The 13,468-nt window shown below is 31.9% G+C and overlaps 1 protein-coding gene across 3 annotated transcripts in view; it reads left to right on the top strand.

Annotated features, from left to right (window-relative positions):
* The window catches only part of LOC413620, a 48,718-nt gene extending 36,591 nt beyond the window's left edge, over window positions 1-12,127 (top strand). For all 3 annotated transcript variants that reach the window (XM_006559648.3, XM_006559649.3, XM_397062.7), the window contains 2 exons: window positions 8,994-10,526; window positions 11,230-12,127. In XM_006559648.3, coding sequence (XP_006559711.2) covers window positions 9,079-10,526; window positions 11,230-11,563 — 1,782 coding nt within the window. In that variant the 5' untranslated portion in view covers window positions 8,994-9,078 and the 3' untranslated portion in view covers window positions 11,564-12,127. The remainder of the gene's footprint in view (window positions 1-8,993; window positions 10,527-11,229) is intronic.
* Window positions 12,128-13,468: the final 1,341 nt, after the last annotated feature.

Here is a 13,468-nt window from a genome sequence, read left to right as displayed (position 1 = left end):
TTATCCAATTATCTTGTTCCGTTAAAATTAAAAATTAAAAATCTTGTTGTATTCTATAATTATTCTCGAATAACTCGCTCATCCTCGTCTTATCTTATCCTAGTTGCTAGAAACTTTGTTCCGGAATTTCTGAAATTTATCGTAATAGAACTATTACTCGGAAATTATACGAAATTAAAATCGCGAGATCAAAGAAGAAGAAGCGATCGGCTCGCTGGAGGCGAATTCGTTTAAAGCGAAGCGTCTCATCGGTTTAACCCGGTCGCTTACCTCCTTTTCGCCCTATAAATATTGCCGTGAATCGTGATATCTCCCTCTCTGTTTTTTTTCTTTTCCACTCTCGGCTATTTTTTTTAACATTTTGGCGAAAGCGCTTCAAATCAATTAGGAGATAAGATTAAAAAATGGCGATTTTTAATATAATTACGAACGAATCGGATTTCTGTTTCGATCGAGTTCGCGAGTTTAATTGGAAAATTTTCAACAACTTTCAACAATCGCGTTGCTCTTCCTCCGGGGAAAAGTGTTATACTACTTAAAAATTTCATACAACTTGATCAATTATCTCGTTAATTATGACGAAACTATATATAATAACGTGCAACGAACCTTGTTACTTTGCGCATATTTTAAATTTCATATAGATAATTGATTAATTATCTTATTACTCGTAATACTCGATGGCTGCACATGTATTCTCAAATCCTTCCTTTATTTTTTGAAAACTTTGCCCATAATTCTCATTTTGTTAATATCTGTAACCTCGATCACAAAGAATCAAGAAGATTTTAATCCCAATAAACGTAATGCAAAATTCGCAGAAGAGAATTTTCTTTAATTTTCTTTAACATCAAAAGAAAACATCGATCACACGAAACAACTCGATTAAAAAAAAAAAAAAAGAAAAATGGAATATTCAACGAGAGGCTCGAGAGCAGCTCACCCTCGCAGACGGGTGACGAGTTATCGTGCGCATCAATTTAACGTTCGCTTCCTGTGCGTGGAAGGGAACAACGGCCTGGTTTCGACCGCCTCTCGTCGTTTAAGTATTCGCGTGTGACCGTCCTAATTGCACGATGGACGACGCGTGTTACCGCGTCGCGCTACAAGCTGATCGCCTCCTCGTCCCGTCCCGTCGATTTCGCGCGGGTTTTATCGGCCGGTTATTAAAGATATACGTGGCAGGGGACGTGTCGTTGAATGGTCGCGTTAACCGAAACGTGCTCTGCGTGGAACGTGCTCTCCTCTATGCACGGTGGTGCGCCTTCTACGTGGCTTCTTCACGCTCCTTTGATTCCCTTTTACTTTCCAACACTCGTGATGGATCCCGGTATTTTGACGCGGCTTTTTCTTACGGGCGAAGATTTCATTCGAGCATCTGCTATATCTAATTACAGATAAACATCGGGTAACGTGGCATTTGCGCAACACGGTTTCACTTTAATACATCCGTTGAAGAATTTGTGAAAAATTATGATTTCATTTAGTAGCAGAGTATATTTCTAGGATCGATGATTTTGGAAAGATTGTTTAATTTTTATGGTATATCACGAGAGAGAGGATAACAAGGAGATTTTGTTCTTTATCTTTGGAGAGAGAAAATTGATTGAAGAAGGTGGCGTAGAATATGGAATATTCGTGTCACTTTGACTCGATATTGAAAATGATTAGATGATGGAAAGTTTTGTGATGAATTTTGCTGAGTTTTTTCTCAAGTTTTTCGATTATTTATTTCTCTTTCTAAGAATTAAATGATGTAAGAATAAAAATAGGAAAAAAATAGAGAATGAAGTTATTAAATCTTTGTTTACATTTTGCAAAATTTCAAATTAATTCTCCCCTCAAATTAAATTACTTATACTCGTGATTTATTATGTGACAAACCAGGAATAATCCTATCTAACGATGAATATATTATTTGCGTGATTCAAATCGTGTTTGAAACGTAATTTTTTTTTTTTAAACGATGATATACTCGTTACTGTTCGCACGATTCGCAGCCTTTCACCAGATACGAGGATGATCTTGAATCAAGATAATATAATCGTGTGTCTCATTAACATAGTAGGACTGCAGGTTAATGACGTTGAAGATGGTAAATATAGTAAACGGTCGAAGGACGTTTCCATAGAAAATTGCAATTCCACTGCGAGGTTTTTAAAACAATTATTAAATTATCGTTGTAATATCGATTGCATGGAGTTATTTATAAAAGAAACATATTGATCCTTCATCAATCGTGATTTAATTTGACTCCTCCAGTTGATTAAATTTATATCACAATTTTATCATTCGTTACTTTAATCTTTTAAATCTAAAACAAATCTCGATAATCTTTAATCGTTCGTTGTTTTCTAAAACGATTTTCGAAACGAAGAAATGCTTTGAATAAATGAATAAATTTGAATACATCGAGTGTATATAAAATTCTTCGAAAAATTCTAATAGAAATTCTAACAAATAAATCACCACGGTCCTCGACCTCGTCCATCTTTCTCCGCACACTCCAGACACTACCATTTCTCTCAGAGTTTTGAAAGTTCCATCCGTCGAAAGAGCAACATATCGTTTCACGTATAAAACATTTAACCGTTCCATTAGCTGTTTTAACATACTTTGAACTATAAGAAAAAAAAAAGAAGTTTTGAGAAAAACTTCTCTATACAATATCTATAAAAACAACAAAGGAGAGAAAAATTAAACGAAAAATGGCGTAAAAAAATTAATCAAAAAGAGAAAAGTGAGGAAAATTTCACGAAACTACTCGCGAAAAATTTCGTTAAAAGAAAAATTCAATCGTCACACGACCCCTTTCTTTCTTTCTTTCTTTCTTTTTTAAATTCTCCAAATCACCTTTCAAACACAATTCGAATAAATTAAAATCGCTCTGCGTCGTGTCACCTTCACGTGTATCTCCTCGATCGAAAGTTCCATTACAGCTCCGCCAAACAAGCGTATATCGCTCGAAGACAAAGCGTTTTGCTATACGACATCCAGTCGCGAAGCCGTATGGAAAGTCGACTGGGAGAGGAGAGAGCGACGTTGATGCTGTTGCTATACACGTCTGTGCTCCAATTGCGATTTCTCGCTTACGCGTGCTAATTAACCCTAATTGTAACTGGCAGGCGGGAGTAAGAAGAAGAAAAAGAAGAAGAAGAGGCGAGAAGGAGGAGGAATGAAGACGAGTTTCACTCCTGTGTAAAGTGGAGGATCGGTCTCTCCCCTTTCTCTCTCTCTCTCTCTCTCTCTTTCTTTGTCGAATCTGACCGATTCGAGACCGAGATACCATGTACGATGTATCGTTCGTGATCGTAAGAGGGCACACGTGTATTATAAAGTACACGTGTCACGCATGCTTGAATTCTTTCAACATCGAAAGTTCCGCGTTTCATGCGCGTATATATATATATATATATATATATATATATATATATATATGTATATATATGCGCTTGGAAACCGTTGTGTACAGGATACGACAATTACGGTTATGTCAAACTTGGTTTGTTTCGCTTGTTGATGGAGCACGGGCATCTGGTAATTTGTTGCGTGATGCAGGATGATGCGGTAATTCCGGGTATATATCATTTTTCTATTCGAAATTTTCCAGGGGATGAAATGTTAATAACGATTATTATTATTATTAAGATAGTTGATAAAAGAAATGAAATTTGGTTAACTTGAACGAAAACTTGTCGAATTAACGATATAAGCAATTTTTTTTTTTTTTTTCTTTATGTTTAATCTTCGATTATTAATTGTCGAAATGTAATTTTCAGAGAATCTTTCAGAGAAACGTTTTTTAATTAACGTTTTTTAATTATTCTCTTTCCTTCGATTTTTCTTTATTCGCGTAATAACTTTTTTTTTTTTGTTAGGTAAAATTACATCGGTAATAGGTTAAATAGGTTTATTCTCGAGGAATTAATAAAGATAAAGTGGTAATTTTAATTTGGATTATCGTGTTTATAAGTCTTGGAAATTATTTTAATTATATCGTTTGATCATTTCGTTAAACGTAAAAAAAGAAAAAAAAAAATTATAGCTCCTATCCTATTATCTATTAACCGGTTTATTCTATCGTTATTATCTTCATTTTTTTTTCTTTTTTTTTTTTTCCTTATACACCTATACCTATCCTCTCCATCAGAGTAATTTGATCGATATCCCATAACAGTACTTCTACTATCATCCACAACCTTACCATTTTATTACCATTATAAATTAGAAATAAATACTCGGAGGAAAATTACAATATTCCTGGAGAATTGACTTATTATCGTAAAATTAATTATACGAAAAAGTAATTTTAATAATCTTTTCCACGCGATCTCTCGTAGATTAATCAATTTTAGTTCGTTCAAAGATCGAATTAAATATTATTTTATATATATATATATTTTTTGAAAAATTTTGAAAAATAATAAAAGCTCGAATTGTGCGTTGTTTAAAAAATATAAACGAGTTGTTTGTCTCGCGATCAAAGTATTTTCGTTATCGAGACTTCCAACCTCTCAACGATTGCACAAGAGTATATAAGGTCCTGATCTCTCGTTCCCAATAAAGATTGACTTATCGTGAAGTTGTGTCACGACACGCCCAGTCACTGACCTTGACGAATTTACAGCTTCTGGGTCCAGTTTCTCTCGAGGAACATACGTGGTGACTAACATTTCTGCGTGGCCAACATGCAACAGGGTGACACTTTCGAAGAATATATATTCAGAGCCTTTCGATTATTATTTTTTTTTTAATTCTTTAATCATTTTCATTTAAAGTTTGTCTTCAAGAATAAAATTTCATATATATATATAAATTATAAATAAATAACGATTTATGTCATTTTGTAAAAAGTAATCGATCAACGTTATCAATTTCTGCATCTTCTAATTTTTCAAACAATTAACAATTTCCTCGCAACAATAACACTCTTTGTTCCCCTATCCATGAATATTTTTCCACTTATTATATAGTCAGAACTTGATCTTTTGTAATTCAACCTTGGTCCCGCTAATTATCGAGTAAATAAGAAAAATAATCGAAGCTTACTTATTCTTAAGATTCACGGCCCTGAAAATGAACGATTCTTCGATCGTTAATTAGACGATAAAACTTTATCTCACTTATTTAACGTTATTTAACGTTAAAGAATGTCGTAAAGACTAGACATATTGTACAATTATATAGGAGAAAGGTAGGATGGGATAAAAATTAAAATAACAAATTATATTTTATTTGAAATTGAATTTTAAAAAGAAAAAAAAAAAAAGAAGGAAAAAAGATTGTAAAATTGATAGGATTAAAAGTAAGATATAAAAGTAAAAAGAATATATATATATATATATATATATTGTCGTCGATATATCTATCTTTCACAGTTATAATAAGAAAAGAAAAATAGACAATACACATGCAATACACATTCACTTTAAGAAGCAATGAGTTAAGGTAATCAGCTTTCGTGACAAGTTTGCTCGATCGATTTCCTCGTATCGGTTCCAACTTATGCCCAAATGGCAAACACGCGCCAAAAGATTTCTCTCTATTTCAGAATTCGATCTGGGACTATCGAAAATTGATTATTCATAGATATTTTTTTTTCTCTCCCCCTCTTCTTTCCTCTTCTATTTTTAAATGGCGAGTTCCGTCACTTTCCGATTGAGTATTTTTTTTTTTTTTTTTTTTATCCAGATCGCAAGGACAGATAGCTTATTAAGAGATCTGCGTGGTGTACATGCGAAAGATCGTGACACTTTCTCTTGCACGCGATATCTCATTCATCGAAACGCCTCGACGATTGACGTTTTCTTAATCCAATCGGCCAAGAAGGACACAGTTTCTTTTTCTCTGGTAATTCGATTTCCTTAGAAACGCTTCGTTGCTTGAAATTTTCCATTAGATTCGCGATAAAATCGCTATACTTGAACACTTGGTTTCGATCCTTCTTTGTTTCCGTTTAATAAAATTTGTGATCGAACGAGGAAAGGATGACTTGTGAATTTTTAAGATAAGATTTCTAAAAAAAATTGAAATTTAAAACAATGTATTTTCACCAAAATTAATATTTCATTAAACGATATACAAAGAAGATATACAAAATACAAAACAATTGATAAATTGATATTTTTAGTTATTTAAAATAATTTTAAATAGATTATACTTTGGAAAGTGAATTGTCAAATTTTTCATATTTTCAATTTAGAAGATACATCAAAGTTGTATTCAACAACTGTTTAAAAAAAGAAAAAAAAGAATAAAAGATCCATAAAAAAATTCATCAAGTTTTTCTGCTTCAGGAAGTTTTCAAATGCAGATATTCAACGATTCTTTAGTAACACATTCACAAAAAGAAGATAAAAGAAAAACGGAAGATAAAGAAGAATAATTAAGAAAAAATCCTTTATCTTTCTCCTAAAAGGTATTTTCACGTTTCCCATTTTCTTTGAATGCCTCTCCTTGCATCCATCAACGGTTAAGGATAACTTCCACTTCTCAAAGGAAACATATTTTCCTCTGATCAATTTTTCTCTCTCTCTCTTTCAAATTTTTTCCAAACAAACGTATTCCTTCCCGTAGGAAGGGAAAAATTAATCAATTTGTCCATTAGTGGCGTGCGTGTTAACACGTCGTCAGACAAAGCGTTCCTCTCCAAGCCCTGGAACTTAAGTTGGACAACGTTGGGGCTAGACGAAAGAGCATCGACGTGTTCTGGTGAGCTGGTGCTTGGGCGATGGCCAGGTAGGTAGAGGGAGGTGCAAAAGGTGAAAAACAGTTTGCCATCAGCATAACCGGTTCCACGTATACCGAGCCTGCGCGTCTCACTGTTTCTCAGCAGAGGCTGGATGACGACGATTCGGCCGGCAGAGGGGCCTCTTCTCGATCATAATCGATATCCATCCGCTACCGGTTACGATATCGTTAATGCGCTAGCTTTTGCGACTCGTAGCCATTACTCGTAAAATCGATCGAATCCCAAACTTTACTTGCCTCACTTGAGATATTCGTGATCCATGATGGTGAAAAGGGGAAAAAAAAGGAAGGCTCTTGAATAGAAGAATAGTAATTTCGATAATTTCCCTTGATATTTTTACGACGAGAAGAGAATTTTCAAGAGATGAAGAGAGGAAAAAGAAGATTTCCTTTTGATCAGAGTAGATTTTTTTAGATTTGTTTTTAATTGTCATGTGTGGTATTTTGTTCTTGTCCTAAGATTAACGACCTCTGTTTTATAATCTATAGCGGAAACAATTGAGAATGGTTGGTGGAAAGAACTTAAGATGTTTAGTTCTTTTGGTACAATAGCTGTGAAGGAAAAAAAAATGAAGTATAGTTTTAGTTGCAGATTCATAGTATGTACATGTTGAGGAATATGAAAGAAATTCTTATCAGGGTAAGCCAGTTTGAATAGAAACACGTGAAAAGATATATATAGATGTCAACCATTGTTAGACTTGATTCTTCAACTTTTTCAAGGATTTTCCAATATTGTCGATATTATTCAATATTGTACTGCTGATTTTTTTTATCTTAACTGAGTTTTATTTGTATTTACAAAGATGTTGCGGATGTTGAAGCATATAATGATATATAGAGATTATAAATTCGATCATATCTCTTTTTATCTGTTAATCTTAATAATTTATATTCTTTATATATTTAAGTCATGGATGATTGATTATTTACAGCTTTTTACTTAGTAATTTATAGAAAAATAGAATAGTTTAAACAAATATTATAAAGTTTTATTTATAATTGTTCTAACTGGTTCAAATTATTCTTATACATATAAACTGTTTCAAATAAAATTTTAATCAATTAATAATAAATTATACACATAAGAAATATAAATATGCATAAGGAAAATTGACAGTACAAACGGTACAAGAATAAGAAAAAAAAAAAAATATCCCCCTTTATTTTTTCTTGATTATTCACCTTTTATTCATTCCAATCATACCTCATCGCTTACACCGAGAGTTTATAAATAAAAAGGGGAATAAAAGCTAGCACGATTAAATGTGAAAGCTACCGCAACAAGTTCTTGATACCTTGACACAGTCGACTCGTTTCAGATAAGCTTTCCATCAACACGCTTTATCCTCCCCTTATCCGTAAACCAATTTGTTTTTCGCTTTTTGTATAAAAATTATAAAATAATCAAACGGAAAACTTATTTCCACTCCATGTAGGAAAGAGCAAGGATAATAAAAATAAAAACCAGGATCATAATCGAATGGAATTCATATGTTGGAAATATAATCTTGTCGTGACTAATGTATGACCTCTAATTCTTTATGTAGTTCATGGTAATATCGTTTTGGATGAACGATTTCACGTGTAATAAAGCTTAATCTTAGCGGTCGTACAGGAAAAGATTTTCCTCGATGGACGATGCAATTATGTTGAAGATCATAGACATCAATGAGATGGGAGCAATAATAAAAGGAACTTTCGTTCGTGTTCTTCTTGTTTCTTTCTTGTTTTACGACTTGTCAGAAGGAAGATCGTCGATTACGATCCTCCAGTTTCGCCGGTTGCATCAAACGTCGGGAAAACGCTTCCGGTTATTATCGACTTCCTTCCACGTGAAGAGTTACAACTGCTCGTGAAAGATATTCCAAGAATTATTCCATAATTTTAATCTCGATTTCCTTTAAGACTGAACCTTCTTTTATATTACAGATTTTCAATTGTACAATTCAAATTTATTAATCATTTAATTTTTTTTGTTTTTTAGTTTAATTTTTTAAGCTTTAATGTGTCTTGAAGTTTATCATCTTATTTGAAATTAATTAATCCCTCAAACTCACTTTTCCTTCACTATTGTATTTTTTTTTTTTACTTCTTTGTTTTTGTATATAATCGTATATAATTATCAATTAAAAAGGAACTTAATAATCATTCTAATAAGATATATAATAATTTTACTCAATTTTCATATAATAATATAGAAAAATACTTTTTTCTAACAATTATAAATAATTTTGTTTCAGACGCAGCATCGTTGCACATCCGCGTGAGTGGAGTTGGATCTACAAAAGCAGCGTGTCCCGATCGATACGCAGCTAGTCGATCAGTATGATGTTGCAGAACTGTAGCGGCGGTGGATCCAGGTGCGCCAGACGCGCTCTGATATTTGTGTTTGCCTGGGGTCTGGTAATGATCGCAGCTGTACAATTCCGTCACGTGGAGAACAATCTTAGAGAGACACCAACGGCTGAGGATTCCACTAACGAATTGTTGATCGACGACATCTACAGTCGACATGAAACACTGAATAATCATGGATCTTCGAGTCTTGGTCTATCCAGATACCTGTTGCAAAGATCCTCAGCAGACTCCAGTTTCTCGAATTCTGGTGGTTCAAGCCTTCTAACCACTTTGACCACTATATCCAACAATTCGACCAGAAATCCTTTAGATTTAGAGCCACTATTAGACAAAAGACCTGCGAAAACAGAGGAAGAATTAATTCAAGAAATAGAACAGAGATTACCTAGTCTTCCTTTATCTTATTGGAATAAAAATAGCAAGTATTCTGGTAATCAGGGCAAGATTAAAGGCAATAATAGTTGTTCCAATTTAAAATATCCCTCTATCTATGATATAGAATTCAATAATGTTTACTGGCAAACAATGAGGACCAGTAATGGTACCTTTCAATTATTTGGTGCTTTTTATGACCATAGAAAATTATCTAGAATAGGCCCAGCAATTAGAATTGTTGGAATGATTGACAGAATTGAACCTATTGTAAAAACTCATTGTCAGTTATGGTATGATGGGGAAAGGGAACCCAAGATTGTTGAAACTTTAGAATACAAATATATTTGGTATCCTAAATGGGGCAACTATAAACAGGGAATTTATCAGCCTTATGTAATTGCCTGCAAAATCCCACAAACTCATTGGTTGAAGGGACCCCCAGCCTCAGTTTCTATGGTAGAAAAGTCATGTGAAACTCCCAGCAATAATCTTAGAGTGATATACAATAAGCCTGAATATAAAAAAGATTTTGCTGTTTGTGTAAAAGGATTAGATTTTCTTCATGAAGATCTATCTGTCAGATTGGTTGAATGGATAGAGTTAATTACTCTATTAGGTGCAGACAAAATCTTCTTCTACCAGTTACAGGTTCATCCTAATGTGACCAAAATTCTGGATTATTATCAGAAGCTAGGTAAAGTTCATGTTACTCCATTAACTCTTCCTGGTGGACAACCTAATGTGCCTGCCTTCCAACACATGTATCTGACTAAAAAGACCAATCATAAGAGACAGAATGAACTGATTCCTTATAATGATTGTTTATATAAACATATGTATGAGTATGAATATATAGCTCTGTTAGATGTAGATGAAGTAATAATGCCAGTGAAAGATGGTACATGGCAGAATTTGATGAAAAGAGTATTGACAAAAGCATTTAAGATTAGAAATGAGACAAGAGCCTCATATAATGTGAGAAACGTATATTTCCTAGATGATTTGCTGCATTCTCATGGATATTTCAAAAATATACCAAAGTAAGTATTAATATAAAATATTTTCATACTTGGAAAATTATTTATGATAGAAACATTAAATAAAAGTTAAATTAACAAGAAATGTTTTTTGAAACAAATTGTATTTAAATATTTTTACAATTTCTTCCACCATTAAACATTTTAGCAAATTTTAATGCAATTAAATAACTCTCTCTCTCTCTTTTTCTCTAATAAAATAACAAGTAAATTGTAATTTAGCAATAAATTGTAATTTAGCAATGCTGTTTGTCAAATGTTGTTTCTAAAATGAAATGAAGTGGAACGAAGCGAAACAAAACGAAACGAAATCGTAAACGATCTAATAACACTTCATAAATTTTTTAATAATTAATCTCTAAAATAAAATGATTAATTATTAAAAGATACTATAATTTGAAAGTATTTTATATTGAAATTTAAAAAAGATAGAAAATATGAAAATTTGAAAATTGAGAAAATTCTGTAATAAAAATTTTGTAATATTTGAAAATTGGTTTATAAATTTAAATTCTTAAAAGTTAAAAAATTTAAAGAACAAAGAATTTAAAAATTTAAATGAATCATAATTTGATATTTGAAAATTCAAAAGTTTTAAAATTCAAATATTTCAAAAATTTACAATTGAAAAATTCCAAAAAAAAATTTAATTCCAGAAAAAATATAATTTTAAACTTCTCACTTAAAATTCCCTATATTTCCACAGGTATATGCACATGTTGCAGCATGTTTATCGCTCGAAGAACTTTACCAAACCTAATCAATACATCAAGTGCTTCCATAATCCGGAAAGGGTGGTAACCTTGCACAATCACTTTCCTTTAGCTTGTTTGGGCGCTGGATGCACCAGTTATCCTATAGAGACCGAAGATGCTCAACTTCAGCATTATCGGGCCGATTGCGTGAAATCGTTGAGAAAAACTTGCGTCGAGTATCGAGAAAACAGCGTGTTGGACACTACGATATGGCGATACAGAGACCAATTAATCGAAAGGGTCACCAGGACGTTGGAAACTCTTGGTTTTTTTGGACCAAGCTAGCGCAAACAAGATAGAACGAGTCTTTGTGCTATTGACGACGAAGCTTGAAATCGTTTAGAATCATTTCCTTCGTTCGTCTCGTTTCCCTTTTCATTGAAGTTTTTCAAGATTGCTACTTGAATAGTTGTTGGAAAGCGTATGCTTCGTGGATAAAGGATTTTTATAAAATTGAATATCTTATTTTTTTTTTCTTTCTACTATATTTTCTAAAACCTTAAAAGGATCTATTACAAAAATTTATTATAAAAATAATCTTTCTATAAAGGTATTATATATTTTTTTTTTTATAATAATGATATTTTGCAGTTTCTTAAAAATTATACAATATATATTTTGATTTTACAATTAATTAAATATAAATGGCGATCCTTGAATGGAAAGCGCGAAGCATTCATTCGTTGACCAACACATTCGAGGACGAAATGGCTGTGTAATCGGATGGAATATACGACAACGATTAGAATAAAGCGTAGAATAAGGATAGCGTTAACGATTTTTCAATTTGTGCCACTAGATGAAGAAACGTATTCGCGAATTGTAAATTGAATGCTGTCTTTGCTCAACGCCCTTCGAGATAATCGCGATATCGATCGATTCTTGGGTTAATTATTCTTTCAATGCATTCGATATATTTCTTATAAGATCGATAATTATCGAACGCATATAGAAGATACTTGTACTCGAGCAATCGAAACAAATTCGTTTCAAACTAGATTAAAGGCACAAAGTAAAATATTTTATTTTGAGTGATCATGTTATTCATTCAAATAATTTAATTTTATCAAAAAATTAGTATTTGTATTATATTTATCTGTAATGTATTGTATATCATTAAATTATACTATTGACATATTTGGAAATGTTCGAATATTAAATTTAATTAATTCGAATAATTTAAACTGAAAGAACATGATCAAAAAGTATGAATATTTTTGATAAAAATTAAATTAAAATTAAAATTATTAAAGCGACATTTAAATATCAGAAAAATTAATCATTTTTGATTATCGATAATTGTTGATTTTGATTCGAATAGTTTTAAATAATGGAAATTTATTTTAACAAATGAAAATTTTTCAAATGTATCAATTGAATTTGTATTAGCGAATATCTCGAGTGAGTCGAAAATATAATAGGAATTTGAAAGTTTGATTTATTTAAAAAATTTAAAAACCGAAAACAAACAATTATTTTAAAAAATCTTTTGTATTGTATATCTCGAATTTCAGAAAAAAAGAATGATCAAAAGAAATGGAATATAATCAAAAGCGAGATCTAATAATCTGGCTTTTTCTATTTATCACTTTCAATGAAATTCGATAGAAGATAGTGAAAAAGTAATTATTTCTATTGTTTCTAAACGATTTGTGTGAAGCTTCTTTATGTTTTTAATTGTACCTTAATTTAGCCATTTATTGGTCCTGTATCGAATAATTCGAGTATTTTATATCGATTAATCGAATATAAATATATGCTCGTAAGAATAGAAATAGGTTAGGAAGGATGTTGTTACATTTTATTCTAAAAGAAAGAAAAAATTATGGATCAATAGAATGATACAGGATATCGTTTCTTGCTATCGATCATATGACAGGAAAATGCATTTATCGATAGGCGTCGACGCTATTTAAACGAGTTGCACAACCGTACGACATTAGTATTAATTAGGTTATTATCCTATCTGAAGACTAGGACTTGCAGTATCCGTAGTCGCGTACGTTTTATCTTTCTCTTTTTTTTTCCTTTTTCTTCGTTTCCTCGCATTAAGCGGAAATTCTCTGTAAAGAGAGATTCATTGTGATTTTTGTCGAACAATGAAGGGAAGAAAGTTAAGTATGGGCATAAATTGGAAATTAAAGTAAAAGTATTTGAAAAATGATATCAATTGTTAATTCGAAATCATTA

This window comes from Apis mellifera, linkage group LG8 (assembly GCF_003254395.2).
Source record: "Apis mellifera strain DH4 linkage group LG8, Amel_HAv3.1, whole genome shotgun sequence".
Lineage (NCBI taxonomy): Eukaryota > Metazoa > Arthropoda > Insecta > Hymenoptera > Apidae > Apis > Apis mellifera.
This window is presented reverse-complemented; position numbering and strand designations above follow the sequence as displayed.